Genomic DNA, 24,449 nt, shown 5'->3' with positions numbered 1-24,449 from the left:
CTAATCTGGTTGAGACGACTTCTGGAAGAGCTGGACGAAAGGCAGGATGATGATACGGTGATATACGAGGACAACGTCGGATGTATAAATTTTGTAGCGATAGAGCGACTATCACGGCGTTCAAAACATATCGATACGCGTTTGTGTTTCACGAAAGATTTGTAGGACAAGAGAGAGGTTGTACTGCAATATTGTGCTTCAGAAAACATGATCGCAGATATTCTAACCAAGCCATTAGGGCACATAAAACAGAAACAGTTTGCCGAAGTTATGAATTTGAAGCGCTAAAACGGTCATATTATAATGTATTGAGGAGGAGTGGTGGTATATCAACACATTATTTTACGTGTTTCTGGCAGCGGAAGTAAAAAGAAAAATAAAAGAGATTGTGTTCAGCCTGCAACCGAGACGCGTGTTCGTTCAATTGTCCCCTCCAACAATTTTAACGTCTTCCGGAGCCACTTCAAGTTGGAGATATGCTTGGACGAGATCTATCTTGCTGAATTTCTTTCGTTCAGCCAGTGACGCGAACATTGAGACCACGATAGGTAATGTTTGTTTATCCACAACCAGGTTGGAATTCACAGTCTGTTTGTAATCCCCGCCAATCCTTACATGATTTCTTAATTCATTTCTTCACAGGAACTAAAGGTGATGCCCATTTACATTGAATCTCGAATCTATCTTCGTAAGCACACCTTCCGTTACTAGTTTCTCCAAATCGTCTTCAACAATTGTTGTCATGTTGAAAGGTATTTTCCGTGCCTTGATAAACACAGGCCACGCGTTTTCCTTTAGACGCAGGTTTGCCTGTACATTCGAAATCCGACCAATTGAAGCATGGAAAACTTTCGCATATCGTTCTTATATTACCGGCAAGACCGCAGTTCGACACGGGGAAGCAGCACCAGTAGCACGGACCGCAGGAGCAGCATTAGCCGCATGAGTATTAACAGCATTGTTCGGAACAACATTAGTCCAATCAGGGACATCTTCCTTAGCCACTCCCGTCCCAAAAGTGCTTGTTTCTCCGAGAAAATTTCTGACAATGTTCCAGCAGAACAAACATCAAGTATTTCCATGCTTTTAGTTCTTTGTCGACCACAAGATTGATCGACGTAATGTGCGTGTGCTGAAGTCGGTTTCTTTGTTGGACGCATATCTGTTTTGGGGACAGACTTCGTAAGACACACCTTCACCGGATGAGCTTCTCGTTTGCAAAAGGAGCATAAAGTACGTTTTTGTTGACACGTATCTGCTAGATATGTTTTATTCCCACACCGAAAACAGCTTGTACCCGAAGTATATTCACCAACCCTTTTCTTACCCACAGTTGCTGAACAGCATGTAGTTCGTGCCAAGATGCTCCACCTTCGATTTCAGTTCGTGTAAGCTCCACACTCACTGCAAGTTCCAGTGCTCCCTCCAGTGTTAGTTCGCTTTTTTCCAATACGATCGTACCAAGGTCGCTAAACTACCTAGTCATTCTTTGCCTCCTGCGGTGCATTCAGGTATACCTCTTGTACAGCTCGTCCGATAATATTGATAGCATTTGATAGCAAAGAGTTGGAGAGATAGTGCAAAAATTTGAAGCCTCGCTCCTCCAAGGTATCTGGCAATGTTGCACAACAAACAGGAGAGTCCGTGCTCTTAACTCAGTCCTGGATGAGATTCGAACGATTCCGAGAACATGGCCATTGTGTCCAGAATAGCTATATCAACTTCCCAGGAAATCCCTACCCAATCCTACTATGTTTCAAAGTGTGGCCCCAAATCCTTAACAATGAGCAGTTTTATTACTCTGATTCTGACCTTATCGTGAAAACGTTTCGTCATTGTCATGCTGGCTGCCGTAGAGCTGATCTCATTTGCTTCATGTGCCTGTTCCTGTAATCTCCTCTATGATGATGTTTACTATCCGTACAGATGTTCATTCGTGAGATCACTTGATGATGAAATGTCTGTAGAACTTATTTCTTATTGTTTTGCTACTAAATCTAAAAAAAACATCGAAAGGATTGGTCTGGTCGGGTTGGAAGATGGGAGTTTGAATAAGGGGTAAAACGAAAACACAATACACACAGCGGGATTAGTTTGCATGCATGTGCATTTATGCATTATATTTATTATAAATGCAAGTTCATTTCATTTAAATTTGTAAAGAATAGTTACGAATGTATTGGGTACCGTGTACTACAGGCATTTACGCTATAGCGAACATTGCACAAAGTTGTGGTGGCTATTCAAGTATACCTTACTTGCACTATGTTTTATGGCTTACGAATCGCTAAGTGAATCATTCAATAAAAAATATAGCACAGTACAAAATGCGGTAAAACTCCCTAACTCTACGTTCAACCGCTTTATCCCTGGTGGCTCCAACGCGGCGGTCGCTTTTCTACGAAGCTTTTGATTCCTTCGCGTCCGTCGGTTGTCGCTAGATTTTCAACCATTACTTGTGCACCGAGCTCATACGCCGCAGGAACATCCAGCGGTATTTGCTTGTAAAAAAAATTCTTACCCAGTGCAATGACAGCACGACTTTTCGATGCGATGGCTTTGCAAATGGTATCTACCTCTTCGTTAAGCTGAGCTTTGGGAACTACCTTACTGACAAGTCCGGCCTCGAGAGCTTCGCTCGCAGTTATGGGTAGCCCGGTAAATAGCATGTACGCCGCTCTCATGCGGGGTATGGCCCGTACCACAGCGATCCCCGGCGTCGAGCAAAATATGCCGAAGCTGGCCCTGCGAACATCATGAAACGCGGTTAGCGAGGAGATGAAAGCTAGAACAAGTAAGGTAACATACCCAGGTGTAGAGAATGTACTGATATCGCTGCAAATTGCCGTATCACAGGACGCTACCAGCTGACACCCAGCTGCGGCAGCTAAGCCATCCACCTTGGCAATGATAGGAACCGGCGCCAATCGGATGGCATCAATCAACTCCGAACATTTGTCAAACACTTGCCGATGGCGGTCTGAACCGTGCTCAGGAGTTAGTTCTTTAAGGTTATGCCCGGCCGAAAATACACGACCTTGTGCCGCCAAAACAATGCACCGCAGTTCCGTATCATGCTGGTTGTCGACGATATTGCTGTGAATACTGTTCATCATGTCCAACGAAAGGGAATTGCGCGTTTTTTCATTGTCCAATAAAATAGTGCCAACTCCATCCCTGCACGTATACGTCGACAAGCATTTTTGTGAAACACCGGTGAGATGAAGCTTTCTCTGCAGGAAAACCAAGAATTGGATAAATATTAACGAGTATATTGCTCGAGCCGCGCTAATAACACAAGCGAAACTTACCAAAATGCTTCCAACTCTTGTTATCATTTTGCGATCGTATGATCAGCTGTTTTGTCTTCAACCGCTGTTTTAGACAAGGTATGTAGATATAGAAGGTAGAGTTGTTTAGAGCAAATTGACATTTCTCGACCTGACATAACAGTTCCATGGTGATCAAGGGGAAGGGTATTGAGAAGAGTGACGGCAGCGTCGGAGGAGGCGCCGGTGATGGTATCGCTTGCGATTTTTTGACGAAAAATGCAACCAAATATCGTCAATCGTCTGTGGGATAACACTTAATATGCGAAAATGACCCATAAATTAGCGATATTGCTCAAAGGACTGAGAATCGAGGCTGTTTGTTCATGTTGTTAGCCCCATACCATATGTTTTTGTAAACAAACTCTGACATAACTCGACTAAAATGTCGCCCTGTCAAATCGATAAAAATCCACCTTCTAAATCAAGGTGTATGTATTTAGAAGGTGGATTTTTATCGATTTGACAGGGCGACATTTTAGTCGAGTTATGTCAGAGTTTGTTTACAAAAACATATGGTATGGGGCTAACAACATGAACAAACAGCCTCGATTCTCAGTCCTATGAGCAATATCGCTAATTTATGGGTCATTTTCGCATATTAAGTGTTATCCCACAGACGATTGACGATATTTGGTTGCATTTTTCGTCAAAAAATCGCAAGCGATACCACCACCGGCGCCTCCTCCGACGCTGCCGTCACTCTTCTCAATACCCTTCCCCTTGATCACCATGGAACTGTTATGTCAGGTCGAGAAATGTCAATTTGCTCTAAACAACTCTACCTTCTATATCTACATACCTTGTTCTAAATACATACACCTTGGTTTTAGATAGAATCAAATGACAATTTACGACAGCATTTATACCTATCGATCCAGTGTTTCACTTGAACACAACCCAGATTGTACATATTGATGCAGGGTTTTCACATAGTACTTTTCTCGACTAAAGTCTGACCAATAAAACCGCCCCCTTCCACCCACCAACTTATGGGCATTCACTTTTCGCTACTAAGGTACCTTAAATTTAGGTAAAAGTTAAGCAAAAATATGAAAAATTATTTACAACAATTATAAATAGTAAATAAATAAATAATTATAGTAAAAAGTCTGAAAAAGGTACCCCAAGGCCTTTACGTATCTCTGTTGCGAAAAGTGAGTGCTCGTGAGAGGGGAGAGGGGCATCTATTCAGACGTTAGCTGCATTTTTTTTTATTTATTTGATCATTTATTTTGTATGTTCAGCACGTCAACGTAATAGGAAAACAGAGGCCTCTCCCTTTTGCTTGTTACGAATGCCATATCCGTTTTTGGCTGAGGAAACTGCTCTGAGAACGCCTAAAATGGAAATGATTCGGATCATAGCGTTTCATGGTTATGGTAATCGGGTGTACTTCTGGTAGTTATATTTATTTATTTTTTCCTCTGGAAGTTCCTCTGGTGTGGGAGCGATCGCAAAATCGATGTTTCATTAGACGGGCTTGTTGGATTACATTGCGCAGTGTACTCAATGAGGCTACTACTCCAACAGTTGTCATCTCGACCATCCGAATTTATTGTCATACTTATCCATAATCAAGCTTAGCTTAGGGCGTGTATGCTAGAAACACAGTTATTAAGATTTATGATGTTCTGTGTGAACGGATGCATGAAATGAAATCGCGAATAAATGTGACGGTTTATTCATGGCTTAAAAAGCGTATCCTTCAAAAATTATTCCTAGCCTCATCAACGAGTGCATTACGTTGCAACCAGCTAGCCAAAACATCTATTGCTTGGATGTCCGAAACAAGCGGAACCAACCAACCGGGTTGGAACCGAAGAGGAAGCTTGAAAAAAGAAAATGTCAAATTCACAGGATTCCATTGGCAGAAAGGAAAAGGAAAAGGAAAAAGCAACAACCAAAAAGCGGGAAAAGTTACTTTGTAGCCAAAACACTCCATTGCGCTCGCTTTACACCTCGGTGATCGGTCTCTTCGCGATGTAAGCCTTAACGTTTTCATTGTCGAGCACCTTGTTGACCACATCCTGCAGGTTCGGGAAGTTCTCGAGCAGATTGGTCTTGGTCAGGTAGTTCAGATAGTCTAGGATGCCGGCAAAGTACACGTCCGCCCAGGTCGGTTTGCCGAGCACCAGGTGGCCATTGTTCTCCTTAGCGATCACGTTCAGCTTGGTCAGATAGAAGGGAATCACCTCGTTGTTCAGGGTGACCATTTTCTTCTCCTTCACCATGTCGTCCGGCTCGTAGGCTACGATCGCAATTTCTAAGGAAAGAGGGAAGCAAACAATGCATATCACATTGGGAAATGGTAGAGGCAGCGGAGCCGCGACCGATACTTACTTAGACGGAAGTCATTGATCGTATCGACAATGGCATCGATTTGCAGCGCTTCCAACGGATTGTCGCCGGCCAGATTGATCTGCTTCGCTACATATCGACACATGGCCAACGACTGATGCACACGCTTACCATCGACCTCCAACACCGGCATCTGGCCCATGGGCATTGCTAGAAAAACGAAACCCAGGGGCAGGGGTAACGTGGCAAACGGAAGAAGGTGGGTATTGGTGAAGGGGTGGGGGGAGGGGTAAAGAGAAAAAGAGAAATATTGGTGTTAAATTTTAATAGTAGCTGGATTTTTGTGCGACGTTTTCAATTTTTGGTAATTCATTTCGCATTTTGTTTTTTTTTTTGTTTTTTTTGCTCAAATGTTCATGTTATGTTCGTTCGTTGGGTGTCATGGTTGGCAGATAAGCAGCTGAATCTTGAATCCACAAAGTTCGGAACAAAACGGAAAGAAAATCATCACGAATAAAGTTCATCTTATCACAGAATGCATAGAAATGATGATACACCAAACCGGAACCAACCACACGCACAAACAGGTTACACACACACACACACAAACCAAGGATCGATCGATCGACACGTAGCTAGCTTGCAAGACCTGCCGTCAGCACTAGGAACACTGAAGCTATCGGTGGGCTGCTGGCTGCTTGGTATGTTAGTAGATAAGATTATGAAACGAACTATGGCCAGCAACATACTGAGACTCTTCTAAGGAAAAGAAAATGGACGGTGTGACTATTTCTGGTTGCACTGCTGCACTCGGAGGCGAACATTTATCCATGCCTCTTCACGAACAACAATTTATTTTCATCCCATTTAAATATGGTTATTTCAGTTGATTCAGACGCATGACTCGTGATGCTTGATGTATTGTTTTTTTTAGCGCAGTTCACCGATTTAGATCTCAGTCTTGGGCCGTTTATCGATCCAGCTGCGGATCGAATCGATCGACGTGACGTTGTCAACCACTCTCTGCAGATTCGCATGGTTCGCGACCAGATCGGACTTGGTCATGTAGTTCAAATAGTCCAAAATGGCGGTAAAATAAATGTCGGCCCAACTCAGCTGGAAAACGAAGAAAAAAGAGAAAATATTGATATCGGTGTGATTCGGTTAAAATCGGGAGTTGTCCGCACTCTAACCGCCAGCAGGGTGCGGAAGAGCGACAACAGCATTTACTTTCGAGTTGGCCAGGTATCCATTATTTTCGCGTGCAATGTCGTCCAACTTCTCCAGGTAGAATGGAATGACCTCGTTGTTCAAAGTGACCAATTTTTTCTCCTTGATATCATCGTCCGGTTCGTACGAGACAACGGCAATCTCTAAAATGTGACACGGGGTGGGGGGTGGGTTGGTTTAATTGTGCGAGATAGAAGATACCAGGCAGTTCTAGACAGTTTATATGTGAGTGTGTGTCCCCCATGCTGGTGGGACGAATTCCACCGGCCATCGTTTTTGCATCCTTTCAAGGAGCATAACGAATCCCATCAAGGCTTCCACTCAAGCAACACAACAATGCCCCGGGAGGGCATATCACCTGTTTGAGGGCACCTCTGGTTGCCACCCCAATCGTTCCTTACGAGCAACCACACGAAAAAAGATGAAAGAAAAGGATTAGCAAAAAATATGGCCGGTAGAATCGATCCCGTTTCGAGGGCACTGTAACGGACTAGGTGCACCATCGGGAAACCATAGGGAAACACAGCACCGTATAAGCTGTACGCTTACTTAGGCGGAAATCGTTCACCGTGTCGACCACGGTGTCAATCATCAAGTTCTCCCAATCGTCAGCGCCGGCCAAACCGACCTGGTTGGCCAAATACCGGGACATTGCGACCGATTGGTGCACTTTTTTGCCGTCAACCTCCAGCACCGGCATCTGACCCATCGGCATTGCTGAAACGAAAGATGGAATTGTTGGTTGGAATGGTAACTGGAATGATGGGAGCCTTCCCGCGATACCAGGAAGGTTTTCTGATGCGATTGCAAGTCAGTGGATGGATGAGTAAAGCGAGCTAAAGGCAGGTGGGAGGGAACATTTGTAACTAACGGACACCTTCGCTTACACCGACAACAACAAAAATATAGATCAAGCAACCACCCCATGGACTCCAGAATCAGCTGCTTACGCGAAGAAGTTGCCAGATTAACCCGGCCATGTCATGTGGGTGTGTGAGTGTGTGATTGTGCTTTTATTGGAATGTAAAATATCGAAAAAGAGATGTTTCAAAATCCAGCCAATATTAAAATTGAATCTTAACCTAAAACAAAATCGATCAACATCAATCACACCGAAGTTCGGGTCGGTAGCACTTAACACACTCGATTAGCAACATAAAACATAATGTGCCAAATCACAAGTACTAAAAACAATCACAACCGAAAACCAGGTTAATCACATTCCTCATGATGTTGGGGCGAGTTATTTTAACTGAGTACCATCATCATCATCATCATCATCATCTCACCCCACCGTCGTCGCCAACCAGCCAACCGGCCAACCCCGACGCGAGGAGGATCGAATGGGATCAATCGATGGCTAAAATTATAGCGCCTCGATTGACGACAATGACGGGCGGCTCTTTTTTATGCAGAACACGCAACACAACGATAGCATTCTAGCTATCTCGGTTAGAAGGTTAATCGAACGGTGTCACCAAATCCGTGACATCAGCTTTTCATCACGAGCATGTGCCGAATTGGGGGTTGGGAAAAGAACGAGAGGGGCCGTTCGATACAGCGGGGGGAGGGGGGGGGGCGAAAATGGCAGGAAAGGCATGCAAAGGTTACGGACGGACGTGGTGTTAAATAATCGATGTGCTATCAATTGGGTTGGACTGGGGGATGGATATGTACAGATACGTTTCGTTTTAAATACGCTAGCACACACATCAACGTTAGGCGGTAGTTTTATAAAGCCGGTGACTCACTTGGCTTGAGTGCTGGCCATTCTTCGCGCGTGATCCTCACATCGTCGAATGGAAGGTTTCCGTAGGACAGCAGGAATCGCAGCGGTTCGCCCAAAGCTTTCACGTTGAAGTAGTACACCTTGTAGTCCGGCATGATGTCAACGGTAGGTGAAGATCTGTCAAAAGAGAAGCACAGAGCTGTGAGTCGTGGGTTGAAGACTGTAGCCACTACCGCTCGGACTCAGTGTACAGTTCTTCTGGGTCTATCATTTCACACATTCTGTTTCTGCTCAGGCCGATAGTTTAATTAGGTCCCGTAACGCATGCGGTAGCGGTGCTCGTCTTCACACGGAAAGGTGGGGGATCGAGTCCCGTCCGACCGACTACGCCGCAACCGGTGATTATCCTTCTCTTCTTCTTCCTTGGCACTACAACCTCGAGAGGTCTCGGCCTGCCATGTCTGGCTTTCTGTGACTTGATTTTACCAGTAGTAAAGTAGTCAGCCTTACGTATGGGGAGAAGGTCTGGATTGGATCTAAACCCCGGTCATGCCGTGTGAAGGCCGGCGCCGCTGTCGCCTCGGCCACCGGACCGCCCCGGTGATTATCCAGACTCGGGAAAATCAAGCCCCAACATAAAGAAAACCCGATTTATGGCATGCCCCGGGACACCACCACCTCTTCAAGGTTGTAGTGCCAAAAAATAGAAAAATAAGACTAGAGACCAGACTAGACTTTCTGCACCTCTGCTACTCAGGAAGGTCTAGCTGTGTTCCAATGTTTCACACGGAAAACCTGCGTACCGAAGACTGTGACTATCCAGCTACCAAACGAAAATTATTCTGCACCATCCCCAAACTCAACTTCTTCTTCACCCTTCACCAGGTATCACACACAGTTCCAATCGACCATTCTGCTACATTCTTCTTCACCAACACTGGCACCTCATCACCGGCTTGCGTGCATAGAGATGATTGATTTAACCTTGATAATATAATGCATCGTCTTGTTCCCTCAAGAAAAGTGTGAACGCTCAGCCATATATCGATGGGATCGCAACCAAACACAATTCTATCTCGCTTTATCGCATCACTGATCGATCGATCGTACCCGATCGTCATAAAAATGCTGTCTTTTTGCACCCAGACTTTTGTTATGCTGTCACCGCGGCACCACTGATTATGGGCTGTTGTTGGATCCGGTCGCGGTACGCACACTCGCTTACCTGTTGATCGAACTTGTGCTAAGAATATGGTCAGACTAAAACAAGCGTGCGTGCCGCTCGCTTATTTATCCCCCCAAAAAAACTGGTCCCGGCACACCGTAGTGTTCGTGCGTTATTCGGTACACCATCGGTGGTATGCGCACACTCGTGCTGATGCTGCTGCTGCTGCATGTCGTGATAGTACAGACACGGCGACCAACCTTATCTGCGTATTGTGCGCTATCGCGACGCGCAACCATGTATCGCCAGTGTCAAAACGGAGAAAGGCAATTGTTTGACGATGCGGCATAAGCTTAGCTAAAATCCGAACATTTCTAACCACTCCTTAATTCTGGTACTGAAATGGAAAATGTTTAACGAAATTATGGCCTAACTTTTGGACGTAAACTACTCTCAGTATTTAACGCAAGTAAAGAGGCATCGACATGCAGCAACTTCCTGGACCTTTTTAAATATGTTCCGTGTTAGGCTCGAACGTCAGTAATGGGGTAGTGGACAAAATATTCGATAACGAATACCCTCATCCATACCAAAGTTCAGTAGGCAGAAGGTATCTCATCGGCCAACTTACGAATCAACTCACTGAGCTGTGTGTGACGGGTGGCGTTGGTGGGTGGTATCGGTATGCCCTAAATCACGGATGCATTGATCGTGAAATAGTTTTTGCATTTGTTTAAAGCCGCACTCAAAGGTAGCTAGGTGGCCGCACCGTGCCGTGCTTGTTTCATAGTTTTATTTTTACGTATCATCTTCAATAGTAGTAGTAGCAGCCCACAATCGGAATCCCATCCTACTAGCTTCGACTGCCGACCCCTATTACATTTTCTTGGTCAGCAGCATGCAGGATGTTTTCGGCACATCGAAAACGAGCTTCTGCCCAACTGCATTATGCAATGTTTCGCGCCGAATTCTAACCGTTACACCGGGAATTGATTCTGTGTTGTTTTGACCAGCTTGATGTTCTAGCATGTATTGGCACGACAATACGGTAACAATATGTACGGTCGAAGGCGAAGCTATTTTTAATAAACAGTCCAACGGTTCCTACAATGTGCCTTGATAAGCTTATCAAACATTGATACAGTGATATGATGTATTTTTTCCGTCCGTACAGAACACTCACGCGCGCCATGGGTGGAGCTTGTGTAAATGTTGTCTTTTTCATTTAAACTTCAACCCTCGTACCATCTTTGAAGATAATATGCCCATCTTAACGCTCACGGGCTATCTACCTATCACCAGGGGGGAGATTTTTTTTTTTCTGGAAGCATGACTTGTATTTTGACATGACGTCATGCTTGTGGAAAATGCTAAAATTAAATGTCTTGTGCGTTAGTCTACCTTCGAATGATTATCTTTTATTATAAAACAGATTTTAAGTGTACTTAGTTTAAGAAGCATGCTAGCTAAAAAGAAAAGACAGTCTACTTTACATTAATTACATTCAACTTCCCGGCACATTGGCCGTTCCGTTTTGCTTTTTTCTCCTTTTACAGCACATCCAGTTCCGGTGGAAGGGGAATCTTTTTCGACAGAGCAAATTTCCGCAACGCCTCGTACTTGTTCCGCAGCGAATCCACCTCCTCCTGCAACCGGCCCGTTTCCTCGTGCATCAGCTCCATGTCTCGCCACTCTTGCGATTTTTCCGTCTCCAGCTCATCCTTCTGCTCGATGCGCTTTATCCGGCAGCTGGCAGCGTACCCGCGGTTTTTCAGCGTCCGGCGCCGTTGCTTCATGCGAACAATTTCCTCGCGGGTGAGACCTCGCATCTTCAGCGTACGGTTGAGATCGCGCACCGTTATCGACACCAGCTCATCGTCGCTAATATCCGGGATGGGACACGGGGACAAGGGTGCCTGCAAAATATGGTTGAACAACGGGAATGTTAAGCACCACGCGGAAGATGGTTCAGTTAGGAGCGGTACGCTCGATCTGCATCGAGTTTTGGGATAATTACTTCATTCCAGTGAATTGATTTCGGGCGCATCATTGACTACAAATACAGAAAGTGGTATACAGGTTGGAATGGGTTATGAGATGAACAGCTAGTAAGCACAAGAATAGACGGGCGACAATTGCTACGCATTCACCGTTAACGACACACTACACAGAGAGAATCATTGTCGCCGGCCACACATTGAACATTACCTGTGTACTTTTCCGCTCGCGCTTTATTTCCTGTGGCATGTTAGTTCTTGCGGGCAGACGCACAGCAAAGCGCTATATCGATCGAAGTGCAGCTATCGAAAATGGCCGCCAAACGCTGGAAGGTAAAAAAGAGCCGTAAGTTTTGTGGGCAGCCAGAGAAATAAAGGAAACTGCAAGTCATGCTGGATTCATTATCCAGTGCTTTGAGCTTGTACGTACCCTAACCCTGGTACGGATGTATGTATTAGAGCAAATGCACAACGCCAACGAACTTCTAACTTCACACTTTACCAACCGAATCACAAACGCACTGAACGACGTGGGACTATTTGATAAAATTCGGCACTTTGAACTGTTGTAACAGCTCGTATTCACCGATATACGTTCTTATTTACAAGATCAAGGGTAGCAAAAGTTTGTTGCTGATCTTATTTGTAAGCAAAGACCTTGAAACGAGAGGCTGCGTCATGTGCAGCATTCTGACATTTTGTTCGACTGTCAACTATTGTCGGAATTAATTGATTTTGTGAAATGCATATCCGTATGTTATGGGGCACATCCTAATTGAATTTTTATTTTTGAAGAAGCTCATCACTAAGAAAAGCAAAACTTCACAAATTTAGGGTTCTAGCGACAACGACAGGGCATTTAAACATAATATTTATGTTCAACGGAACAGTATAAACGGGCCAAACTTCAATTGTCGGAGACCCGCTTAAATGGGGCACGTTCGCCGTTCACTGAAGGTTGAAAGTTGCGCCTTTTCTCAAAGTTAATCTTCTGTTTTGTTTACGGTAGCATGAAAGCAACGTTCGCCGCTCACACGATGGACGCCACAAATTCCGTATCAAAGGTGTGTATTGTGTTGTGAAAAAAACCTATCCTGTACTGCAGCTTATTATCTATGCTTTCCTTTACCAGGGTGTGTTTGTGTTTAAAAATGGAACAACACGTGCGAAAGGACGCAAAAAAGTGCAACCAGCCAATAGCTTACTGGACGCCGACACAAACAGCCAGCTATGGTTTCAAGTGTACAAAAAACACTGGGATCGATTGCAAAATATGATTATAAAGCTTCAAACAAGCAGCTACAGCAAGATCATTGGTAACCTGCTGAAGTTCATTGAAGGATGCCAGAAGTCGCTGCAATACGAAGGTTGTCTGCCTACCGCCGCGCTGCTGACTGGCTTCAATCAAAACGACCATTTGTCCCAGTTCGAAAAGCTGGCGGAAGACATCCAAAACAACACCTTCTCGATAGTGGTATTGCTGCCGGCGCGAGATGGAACAAACCTGAAGCAAGCCGTCGAAACGATCGTTGAGAAGTGCGTCGAGAGCCAGTCGAGCGATAGGAGCGTGGAAAAGCGCTTCCGTAAAAACCAGCTCAATCTGGACGTGTTGCAGGCATGGTACCTTGAAACCCATGGCAAACGTGATGCAAAACCCAATCTTATCCTTATTGTGCCAGACTTTGAGCTGTTCAATACAGCCGTTCTGCAAGATTTGATCATTATTCTAGAGTAAGTATCGACGCACAAAACCACATCGAAAGCGAATAGTTGGATTCCATATGAATTCTCCTTACATTTCAGCTCGTACGCCACACAGCTCCCCTTTGTGCTGGTGTTTGGGGTAGCTACCGATATTTCAACCATCCACAGTGTGCTGCCGTATCACGTGACAAGCAAAATTAAGATTTCCGTTTTCCAATCCGAACCATCCACTACCAACCTAAACAACATTCTGGACGAAGTTCTGCTCACGCCCTACTGCCCGTTCCATCTTTCGAGCAAAGTGTTCAAGTTGCTGGTGGATATTTTTTTGTTTTACGATTTTTCCGTTAACGGATTCATCCAAGGCTTCAAGTACGCCCTGATGGACCATTACTATCAAAAGTCGATCAATGCATTGAGCGCGGTGATCGACGACGAGAGCGAGCTGAATGCAATCATCCACGTACTGTCGTCATCGGAATTGGAGCAAATACGGCAGTTGCCATCGTTTCGTACTTACGTGGAGTCGCTGAAAAACCCGCAGGAGGTCATAGATCTGCTTACGGACGACGATTACCTGAAGCGATCATTAACGCCACTGATAATGCAGGTGCACAACTATTGGTTTACCTTCCACTGTGCACTGCACATACTGCAAACGTTGGTCGGCGACCTTCCGAAGGCACCGTTGGGAAAACGAATTCGCGAACTGTACTGTCGGTGTGTTGCTGCGGACGTGACCGCCCTGCCCGAATTCAAAGAGTGCATCCAATTGCTGTCGTTTCTGTCGAAGGAAGAAATGCTGCAGAAGATCCAGCAGGTGCTGTACGTCGTGCTGGCGTGGGTAGAACGAAACGACCAGCTAAGCATCGAAGGTTGTTTGGTGTACGATGTAGCACCGGTGGAAGTAATGGCAAACGAGCTGGTTGGCTTATCTGACCAGCTAGTAGAGGCCAGGCACGAACCAATCGTAGCCGAGACACAGGAGGACAAATCTACTTTTCTCGCACCTCACATGGGACGGCAAGAGTTGCGTGAAAAGTTGCTTACGGCAGCGAAACATTCCAAGAGCGAGTCTGCTGTCAGCCAAGCGATTGAAAACATAATGGATTATTTCGTAAAACGTATCTTCCGCCGATACCTGCGTCCGGCAACAAGCGAAACAGTGCCTTTGGTGGAACTGTTTATTTACAAGGATAGTACCTACCTTCGGCAGCACATCGTTGGCGCTCCTAGGGCGGCCATTCACATCGCACTGAACAATCCGCAACACTACATGCAGTGTGAATGCTGCACGCTGGACGAATCGTCCTGCATTGTTCCTTCGCTGCCGGATCTCTCGATAGCCTACAAACTGCATTTGGAGTGTGGCCGTATGATAAATCTTTTCGATTGGCTGCAAGCGTTCCGTACGATTCTCGACGATGATAGCAGGAACGATGGGTCGGAGCAACAAGTGGATCCAATCATTCAGTAAGTATAGCATTGTTTTTCCGTTGTATTAGGTGCATTTTGAACGATAATGTTTGTATTCATCCCTTCCAGGGCTCGTTTCACTAGGGTAGTGGCAGAGATGCAGTTTCTAGGTTTCATTAAAACGTCCAAAACTAAAACCGATCATGTTACAAGGCTTACGTGGTGAAACAAGCGAAATGAAAATGTTGAACAACACATAAGGTTGCAACCGGTGTACCAGCCGGTGTACGTATCGCATAAAATTGTTGTTCGCGATCATCTATTCAATTACATGTTGGGGCTCTCGGTCATCAAAGACTATTTTAAGTACGATGTGTGTGTTAGAGTGTATGTAAAAGTAAAGGTTATTATTGAACAAAGAAATCAAAATACGCGAAAAAGTTTCTTTGGCGGTTAACGGACAATTCAAAATTGTTTTCCATCCTATTGCCTTAGCATTTTCACTGGGACGCACAGCGAGAGCTTCGGCGAAAAAGCTTCGGTCCGCGCTGCTGTCACTTTTTGCACAAGGTTGCTACAGTGTTGGTGGTATGTTCACCTTGCTCCCCATGTGTAAACATTCAGCTATCGTGAAAACGCTGTGCCGGCCCTTGGAAGCAATAAAATCAAACAAACGAACGTTTCCAAATGTCTGGGTTTGTTAAGCGTCGACGAGCTTTAAATATTAATGGGACCCGGCTGTCTGTACACTCGGGACAGTCGGTAATTTCGCTAGGAAACCCGTCATTAGACCACGTTTTTGGCGGTGGGTTTCCCATCGGTTCCATCATCGCTATCGGTGAGTAAGACTGCCCCTCCGCATGAAGCAGCAGCGCGCGGCAATACTATCGTATCGCTTTAAACAGGAGAAGACAAACATGGAAACTATTCCCGAGTGCTGTCCAAGTACTTTCTTGCGGAAGGAATCGTAAACAAACATCCACTGCTGGTAGCGTCTTTGGAGGAAGATCCTTTACAGTTGGTAAATTTCTCATCTACCTCATGTTAAACCTGAAAGCTTACCTTTTTTATGATCAACTGTCTTTATAGGTTGAAAAATTGCCTCAACCCGTGGAATCGACCACATCTGTTGAAAGTAGAGCTGAGCAGGAACCCGAAACCATGCGAATTGCCTTTCGATACAATCAACTAGCACCGGTAGATTCGGAACAGAAGTCATCCACAGCGCTCGGACACTATTTCGATCTAACCAAAACAATCCCTTCAACGGCATTACTAACGCAAGACATCACCTATTGGAACGGAGACGAACGGCCGGATGGTGGGATCGGTTCGTTCCACAATCCGCACTACGCATCCCTGCTGTCCTGCATCCATCGCAAAGCAAGCGAACAGCAGTTCAACGCGACGTCCGGCGAAGGCACTAAAAATGTGCTTCGAATTTGCTTAAACTCGATCGGCTCCCCAGCCTGGTACGATAAGAACTTTTCCGGCGATTTCCTACGCTTTATCGCCCTCCTTAAAGCCATCGTACGAAACACGCTGTCTGTCTGCTTAATTACTGTGCCGCTGCATCTGTTTCACCATCTGGACGATTTCCACCTGTACAAGCGAGTGATAAATTTGTTCGATTTTTCCTTCGAGCTGGAAGCTTTTGCCGGCCAAATGGAAGAGCAGGCAAATCCTGTCTTCAAAGAGTACCATGGCTTGTTGAACATTACGAAAATAGCTCCGTTCAATAGTTTGGCTTCCTTCCATCCTAAAACGCGCGATTTAGCATTCAAGCTGAAGCGAAGCAAGTTTGTGATTGAAAAATTGCACCTTCCGCCGGATATTGTAGATGAAGATAGTCGGGCAAAGGTGCAAATGCCCACACTCAGCTGCGCTAGTGCAGGGATGAAAAATAGGCTAGATTTTTAGCTTTCGGGCAAAAATACACTGTTGAAACGAATAATGTACGTACGGTAGATGTAATTCGAATCAGCATTCGTTTATTCACGCCTTAACATGTATGAAATTAAAAAAATACGCCTTGAAATGTTACCCTCTCCCTAAACTAGATAACTCTTGGAGATTTGATAGTAGTGGGAATTGTTGTTGTTGTTGTTGTTGAATGCCATATCGGACCGCTGTTTGCTGTACTCCTTCGACTGCAGGTACGCTTCCCGGATCGTTGGTACGGCGATGGGCGACGGCAGCTCGTGCTCGTAGATGTTGTCCCGGACACGTCGATTCGCCGGCATTGCTGGGATGGGAATGTGTGGCAATGGAAGGGTACGCAGCATTTGCGGCACCTGACTCTTCCGGGGAAGTTTGGTACAGCTGAGAATAATGCTGAGCAGTACGCAAAACTCAACCACCGCCACAATCAATCCAGCGCAAAGAAACAGGAAGTATTGTTCACGGTACCACACCTCAATTTTGTGCAGGCAGCCCTGTGTCCGTCATGGAAAGAAGTGTGTAAAACATTATTCATTTGCTATGAGGTTTTACAGTAAGCTATTAATAAGCCACTAATGATGTACCAACTTACATCCAGATGTCGACTTTTCTCATAATCCTGTGGTTGGAGTGCCTGGCACAGCGTCCCGTTTACCGGCACGGGGTCTAGGTAGGCCGTAAACTCGAACCGATTCACCAGCTTGCAGCACGTGAGCGGAACGGTGAGCTCTTTCTTGCCCAAGCTTTGCAGCTTCCACAGGGCTGTGTCGTAGTTGATGCTGGTGTTGATGGCACAGCATTCGAAAATCGTTTGCGCCAAATCCATTGCTGCGGTAAACTGTTCATTTCCCGGCACACCGTAGTTGGCCTGAAGCGCTTTTACCATCGCAGTTTCGTTGAGGTTCAATCCCAGGCACTGTGGCCAGGCAGTGATCATCAAGCACACGCCAAACTCCGCTATCAATAGCGACAGAATGATCAGAAAGTACTACGAGCAGAAGGAACATCGGTCGTTAAGATTAGTGGTACATGTTCATGTGCAGCGTAAAAAGGGAAGAAATTACCATGGTTAAAACACAGTACGTATTCATACAGGTTGCCCAACATCCTAACAGGGAAGCAATGATAGCCACAAGCCCGGCCGTAGTGAGAGCGAATGCAACGTAGTAAAATAGCGGCTGCTCTAGCTCAGACAGGGGCGTCCGTTGTTGGTCAGAGGCTGATATAAGCAATCGGGACAGCAGTATCCGTGGGGAATCGGTGAATAGGTAGAAACCTGTGGAAAGCAGCGTTATTCCACACAGCTGTAAGTACATAGATACATCGAACATTGAAATATGTGGATAAAGTTGAGACTGATCGTTGTTTATATAAGCAAAAAACGAAGAACAAATCACACGTTTAATTTATAGATGGAAAGAAAATCGGCCACAACAAACCTTGTCACCAAAAAAATAAAAAATAAACCCTGAAAGTCCAAGGCTAAAACATCTCGTCGTACAAGGATTATAGCCCTTTAAAGAAACATCGTCGGACAAAAATCCACATCCAAGAGGACTCGTTGACCAACAAACGTCCCCGCACAAGGGTAGCGGCGGATCAAGTACCTTGGAGTCTTCAAGCGTAACCTGCATCTGTGCAAGGGACCTAGTCCAAAGAACCCCACAGTATCACTGTACAATGGAGCTTCGTCAGTTAAGCAGGAGCTTCTTTGGTCAAAAAGCCTGTTCGTCCAAAGGCTCGTTTCGTCAAACGAACCTCCTGGTTCAAAAATCCTCCTTATCCAAAGAAGGACATCATTGTCGTCCGATGTCAAGGGTCCTCATCCATAGATGCTCATAGCACAATTCGGCGTAGTCATTCAACGCATCAACGCAGTAGAGAATGAGAGAAGCGGTTAAGAAGCATTTGGCAATGGATCGGCGAGTTTCTAGGGAATGTAAGCCAAGGATAGGTCCTAAAGAACTGATGAAAAGCCAATGGTCTGGATCCAGCTGAATGCCAAAGGCTTTGTCATTCAATTCGTCTGGCCGCCCAAAGGTCTCTGTATTGGGCCTCGACGATTACAAAATCTCTCATGCAACGAGCTTCGTCGCACTAGGGACATTTGTCGTCCAAACAGCTTAGTCGTCAAAGGAACTTGTTAATTTGTTAACCTAATGTGCTAATGCAACGAATCACGCGACCCTGTTGAAGCAACTTAAAGCTATATTACAAGGAACTGATCAAGCCTAGGACGTCTCGTTAGTGCCAAGGACTCACAGAACTCAGGTTGCGGTCTTAGTGGTCTCCCACAACATTGAATTTGAACCACACATGGCAAGAAACGGATCAGAGCAACCGAAACGGGAACGGCGCTCATTTACGCCGATTAATCCCCTAGCTCGGCGTCTTCTCACCGTGCCGAAAAGGCTGATCGCGGAGAGCAGAACCGGTGAGTCGATCCAGTTTTCCATGTTACAGAATACGTATAAGTCAACTCGTAAATTTTCGCTAGGTGGAAGCCAGACGGGCCAGGAGTCGAGCAACCGCAGACCACCACTCTACTACTAATCCAACTAGTGAGCATGGTAGAGTATGTCAACCGATGTCGGATCAGCTAGATACCGGCACCAGTTGCCTTAGCAGGTTTACAACTAGCTGATTGCCACTGGTGCCGATGTGCTCCAGCTGGTTCTAGAAGCTCAATCCAAGGTATCGCCAAGGAGCACTACAAGCTCACAGCGTCTCGTCGTCTAAAGAACTAGTCAATCAAAGGGTATCGATCGCATAAAGCACAGCGTTTTTCAAGAGGTCTTTGTCGTCCAAAGAGTCCCATCGTGCTAGGGATCTCACTGCCCGAAGAACTCGGTTTATTAAGGCATCTTGTTTTTCAGGGGTATCATCCTCCAAAGTCATCCCCATAAGACCTAAGAACTTTGCGTTTTCTAGGATCGTTGTAGCCCAGAAGCCTTCAATCAAGCTCTACAATAGTTAGAACACAAGCGGCTATGTCACTCGTTGCATGCACCATGTTTCAATTGCACCACATCTAAGTTAAACGTGTATAGTGGACTAAGGTGCGTTGACATCAACCGTACCCGCTTTACACCGCATCCGGAGCGGACTTGACCATAGAATGATGCTCTTGTTCTCAAATGCTGTCCAATAAATAATTACATCGAATAGACGACAGTGCCGCCATGCACAAGTTCTCCACTGTGGGTCGTGAAAACAAAACAAAAACAGCACGTGATCGAGCATGTGTAACGTGTGTCCCACATGCATACATTAAGCACCGATCGGTGGGTATACCACTGCACGAAATTAGACCGGATCGTATGGAAATTTTTCGATGGGACGGCATGGGAAAAATTAAAAATGAATCCACAGAAAAGTACGGTTTTCCATCGTTCTAGTTAGTTGAGTATAATGGGGTTGTCCGACTTCTCGTCAATCTGACGCTGGAGAGGTCCATCCGTGATTGTGACTGGGAGGTAGAAACTTCGGGGACGATCTTCTTTAAATCAATTCCGATTCTGGCACACGATTATGGCATAGACAGCGTTGGTTTGAGGCTCTCCTATATAGCAGAAGCTTACCAAAGGATTGAGCTAGCGGCACCCACGGCTCTGCTGAAATACACTGATTTACGCAGGGGAACCGCAGTTTTGAAATCGTCCAAAACATCACCTATCAGGGGTGAAAAGTCAGCAAGGGTGCTGCCTGCCAACTGGTCATGCTACCTAAGAAGAGCTGGGACCTTTAGAATATGTTTGGTCCCAGTACTCACATACGTCTCTGAGACATGTACCCTGTCCAATTTTTGCTACTCCGAAGGAATTTTGGCTCCTTGTGTATGTGGAAGGACAATCGAGGAGTCGTTTCAATAGCGAGCTCCACGAGATGCGATCTCACTGTCGTGCTTCGAAAGACACCCAGCCCGTAAAGTCCTATTAGACCATCCAAATGGACATAGGAAGATGGCGATGACACATGGATTGCCAAATGACGGCACTAGACCGTGAGCGATATCGAGGATTGTTGCAGCAGGCCAAAAGCCCAGTGAGTAGAGCGAGCGAGAATGTGATCTGGCAAACAGAATGAGTCACTTAATTTACAACAATCAATCCACATTCATACAGATGTTACTCTTCGCAGCAATGGAAGCTGATTTCTCGATAACAATTTCACGCATTATGAAGTGGAAATCTGCCACAAACGCAGCAGCATAGCAGTGTGAGCCGCAGCTAAAAACATACCGTCACGAACGACTACAGTTTAGAGCAAGGGTTCACATACTACTAGCTGCCGCCTTCTCCTTTTTTTGGCTTTTGTTTTTGCGCGTTCTGTTGTGTTCCGATTTTCACCCAAGCGATTGCGCGCATCATGCATTTTTATTATGCGCCAACAGTTTGCGCGCGCACCCCTTCGCATGCTCAGTAACATCAACGCCGGCACAGGCGATGCTGCTGCTCCCCATGGCTTCCTTCGATTTATGATGAGCACACCGATACCGAAGCACTCACGTACTTCTAATTGGTGTCTGTTTCGTCCACATTTACACATAAATTTTGTAATCTTTCTGCAGCTTTCCCAATGGCTGCTAGATCCCCCCGACAACAACTAGAAATGCACTCCCTGTCGGATGGCGGCGCGTTATTTGGGCAGTGTTTGTCCGCGAAGTGTAGCACACGCAGATGGGTTGTCCGGTCTACGCTTAAAACTTCACTTCACAGGGTACGCTTTTAAAATCACTCGACCGTACTGCATTTACTACATTTTCCATTATTCTGCAGTTGATTTTGTTTTACGCTGCGCGACTCGGGGGGAGGTTTTTGTTGTGATTGTTGTCAGTGTTACGGTGTTTAGTGGAGTGTCATATGGCGTGGAACGATCGTTTGGGGGGATTGCATTTAACTTCGAGCGGACCGAACTGTCCACACTCTTCACTGAAGAACTTTTCGTTGAATAGAATGAAATATTTATATAAAATTGCACTTTAATTCTTGAAATATCACTCATTTTGTTATTCCTTCAAATCGCATTCTAACAACACAATGCGACCACAACAATAGCGGTAGCAGACACGAGCTATCACACAAAACCCGTAATACAACACGGTACATGTATGATGGACACGATAATTTACCATGAATATTAGGTTGCAGCTTGCCAGCACAAACTTGTGATTAAACACTTTGCTCAGCTTCATGGTAATGCTATGGCGCGTCGAATGAGTATGTGTATGAATCCCCTAAACGGCTCGTACTTTGGTTGCTACGATCATTGCACCACGAATGCTGACAAAGAACTGCCGACACACCGGTACCGGTGGACTGGTGGACGCACACTGGACAAGCCACATTGATCATCACCGACTGCGTCCGGTGCGCACGGAGCCGTTACATATTTGTGTGGCGTAAGCGCCGGAATCACCGGCAAGAACGCGCGAACGCAAACAACGCACGGCGGTTCGGACGGATTCGGACCAGCGCGTGAATGTTTCGGTCTAGCCTGGTCCAAATTCTCGCTCGCTGCGGGAATGCTTACGGAGAGCTTAACACAAAAAGCCGCCCTGTGATACGACCAACTCCCCGGAGCCCGGAGGAACGTGATTTTCGCTTCCGTTGGTGGAACCACCCGCAACGGCACGCAACGCGCCCGAGACGTGCGGGTGCAGGCGTTAACATCGCACGTGGTGTAAATGTACGCAAAACATTGGGCAACAGAGTGGATATCAATACAGTGTAAAACGGCGAATTGTAAATGAACAAAAAAAAAAAACATGCCATTCACTGGCTCTTTTGATTGATAGAAGGAACCTCCTTGATAGCACTGAAACAGGTGGTGAAGCGGGTGGACAATATGGACATTTGGTTAGCGGCGCTAGTCTCCAGGATAGAGGATCGAATCTCGTCCGGGGACCGCCTGTTCGTGTGCAGGACTTGACTAACTAATGCACGTAGCCGAAGGAAGCCAGAAAAAGCTGGCCAAGACCTTTCGAGGTTGTTATGATCGTGGGTCCCATCTCATACCCCTACGATGGATTGATAGGAACGATTTTTTCACTTAGAAATTAAAAAAAATGGATAAGGATTAATGATAAGAAGTAATGCCTACGTCGATATATGGCCGTTACGGCTGTGGTGTACGACTAGACACCTCAGGTCGCAACCATAAATAAATATTTAACGAAGACATGAACCTCATCTAATAATCATTAGCAACAACCTTAAACAAAGGACGAATTGTTAGAACGTACCCATTCCCCTACGACAGGATTGATGCCACGTAATGATCAGGATAAGCTACACGAGTGCAAGTTAAGCATTACAGATTTTATCAAATAATTTACAAAGAGCTACTAATTTTATATATTTAGAAATACCACAGATGTATTCGCATACTTTTAATAAACAAAAGTCACATCCTTCTTTAAGGTTCTCTAACGTTTTGTTGAGTAAATTTTCGAACCTCCTCTTAACAATAAACTCTAAGTTCATGCAATTGCGTCAAATTAGGACATCCTAAAATCACGTACGCAATTAGTGTGCGATAATCCAGGAACCAGGGAATAATTATACTAACGGGTAGCTAAAAAAGATAGCATATGATTGCTATCGCATTGATCCTGCAAGATAAATTAGTACAAAAGGGCTGTTCGGATCGGCTCTCTCTCATACGAAGTGTTAGTCGCGGTAGTCATTTGTTTATCAGCGTTCTCCTACGTTGTGACAATTTTATTTTAGTCCCATCTTCTCTCATCAAAAACCGATCAACGACCCAACGGTTTCGAAGCGAATATAGATCTAAACCTAGCAAGGGTAATCGGTGATCTAACAAAAGCAATCCAATGTACAAAAGGAACAATGCAGTCGAGAGGAACGATATCAATATTAGATGATCGTGCTCTGGAGGCTAAGTCACAGAATTGGTCGTCCTCAAAGGACATTCGACGTTGAGTTTAAACAAGTTACCGAACTGAAGAGAAGATATCTTTTTCTTCTTCTTGGCTTAACGATCTAATAGGTTATAAACGCCATTTTTGGTTTAATACATGTATTGATACAACGCAGTTGGTTAGGCAGACGTCACTACATGGGAATGGGAAAGGATCGGGTGGGATTGGAACTCCAACCTTGTCGTGTGAAGACCGGCGCTGTAACATATTACTGAGGTATAGGAACAGCATCGATACTTTGTCAATTAACAAGATTGAAGACAAGCTAGAGTGCAGTACTTACAGGGGTATAACGGTGTTGAATAACAGGATCCTGTTGGAACAGGATCGATACTTTGTCAATTTACAAGATTGAAGACAAGCTGGAGTGCAGTACTTACAGGGGTATAATAAAAAAAAAAAAAATAACGGTGTTGAATTCAACCTACAAGCCTCCCTCTTGCTACAAAATCATTTTATCTCATTCGTGGAAAAAATAGTTGAAAACTAACGGAGAGGATTCTGTGAAGGAAAAACAACCAGCGATCAGATCTTGACCATGCAGCAAATATTGGAGTCTGGCTTGCTGCTTGTTAATATGTCAATAATTAACTCCATTTCTCAGAAAACTCACAAAACCTCTTGAATCCACAGGAATTCGGTACAATGCTTGCTCTCGAACCAACCGCTATTGAGTCTCGTATGGAAGAGACTC

General features: G+C 45.2%; 6 protein-coding genes across 7 annotated transcripts; 2 read left to right on the top strand and 4 right to left on the bottom strand.

The window, feature by feature from the left end:
* Positions 1 to 2,089: 2,089 nt before the first annotated feature.
* On the bottom strand, positions 2,090 to 3,428 carry LOC118517740 (enoyl-CoA hydratase domain-containing protein 3, mitochondrial). Its single transcript, XM_036064185.1, has 3 exons — positions 3,312 to 3,428; positions 2,809 to 3,233; positions 2,090 to 2,745 (listed from the first exon to the last, which is right to left on the bottom strand). The coding sequence occupies exons 1-3, from the start codon at positions 3,336 to 3,338 to the stop codon at positions 2,364 to 2,366; spliced, it is 834 nt and encodes a 277-aa protein (XP_035920078.1). The 5' UTR covers positions 3,339 to 3,428; the 3' UTR covers positions 2,090 to 2,363.
* A 1,434-nt stretch (positions 3,429 to 4,862) lies between these two features.
* LOC118507916 (glutathione S-transferase) lies at positions 4,863 to 9,725 on the bottom strand. Its single transcript, XM_036047217.1, has 8 exons — positions 9,700 to 9,725; positions 8,612 to 8,766; positions 7,410 to 7,577; positions 6,861 to 7,003; positions 6,581 to 6,746; positions 5,673 to 5,840; positions 5,254 to 5,595; positions 4,863 to 5,160 (listed from the first exon to the last, which is right to left on the bottom strand). Exons 1-7 carry the CDS (start codon positions 9,708 to 9,710, stop codon positions 5,285 to 5,287), a joined length of 1,122 nt encoding a protein of 373 aa, XP_035903110.1. The 5' UTR covers positions 9,711 to 9,725; the 3' UTR covers positions 4,863 to 5,160; positions 5,254 to 5,284.
* Positions 9,726 to 11,137: 1,412 nt separating this feature from the next.
* Positions 11,138 to 12,438, bottom strand: LOC118504228 (transcription factor MafK). Of its 2 annotated transcripts, XM_036038444.1 has the most exons (4): positions 12,182 to 12,438; positions 11,963 to 12,077; positions 11,772 to 11,807; positions 11,147 to 11,670 (listed from the first exon to the last, which is right to left on the bottom strand). In XM_036038444.1, exons 2-4 carry the CDS (start codon positions 11,999 to 12,001, stop codon positions 11,305 to 11,307), a joined length of 441 nt encoding a protein of 146 aa, XP_035894337.1. In that variant the 5' UTR covers positions 12,002 to 12,077; positions 12,182 to 12,438; the 3' UTR covers positions 11,147 to 11,304. The 2 variants fall into 2 exon arrangements, with proteins under 2 accessions (XP_035894338.1, XP_035894337.1); XM_036038445.1 differs by lacking the exon at positions 11,772 to 11,807 and having other exon boundaries at positions 11,138 to 11,670; positions 12,182 to 12,432.
* Positions 12,439 to 12,726: 288 nt separating this feature from the next.
* Positions 12,727 to 15,300, top strand: LOC118504223 (origin recognition complex subunit 3). Its single transcript, XM_036038439.1, has 4 exons — positions 12,727 to 12,815; positions 12,884 to 13,482; positions 13,555 to 14,928; positions 15,001 to 15,300. The coding sequence occupies exons 1-4, from the start codon at positions 12,762 to 12,764 to the stop codon at positions 15,095 to 15,097; spliced, it is 2,124 nt and encodes a 707-aa protein (XP_035894332.1). The 5' UTR covers positions 12,727 to 12,761; the 3' UTR covers positions 15,098 to 15,300.
* Positions 15,301 to 15,411: 111 nt separating this feature from the next.
* On the top strand, positions 15,412 to 18,205 carry LOC118504225 (putative elongator complex protein 4). The gene is made up of 3 exons (XM_036038440.1): positions 15,412 to 15,709; positions 15,777 to 15,892; positions 15,961 to 18,205. Exons 1-3 carry the CDS (start codon positions 15,559 to 15,561, stop codon positions 16,789 to 16,791), a joined length of 1,098 nt encoding a protein of 365 aa, XP_035894333.1. The 5' UTR covers positions 15,412 to 15,558; the 3' UTR covers positions 16,792 to 18,205.
* On the bottom strand, positions 16,828 to 22,168 carry LOC118504226 (CD151 antigen). The gene is made up of 4 exons (XM_036038441.1): positions 21,944 to 22,168; positions 17,877 to 18,116; positions 17,405 to 17,800; positions 16,828 to 17,306 (listed from the first exon to the last, which is right to left on the bottom strand). The coding sequence occupies exons 1-4, from the start codon at positions 22,004 to 22,006 to the stop codon at positions 16,923 to 16,925; spliced, it is 1,083 nt and encodes a 360-aa protein (XP_035894334.1). The 5' UTR covers positions 22,007 to 22,168; the 3' UTR covers positions 16,828 to 16,922.
* Between the last annotated feature and the right edge of the window lie 2,281 nt (positions 22,169 to 24,449).

This window comes from Anopheles stephensi, chromosome 2 (assembly GCF_013141755.1).
Source record: "Anopheles stephensi strain Indian chromosome 2, UCI_ANSTEP_V1.0, whole genome shotgun sequence".
Taxonomy (NCBI): domain Eukaryota; kingdom Metazoa; phylum Arthropoda; class Insecta; order Diptera; family Culicidae; genus Anopheles; species Anopheles stephensi.
This window is presented reverse-complemented; position numbering and strand designations above follow the sequence as displayed.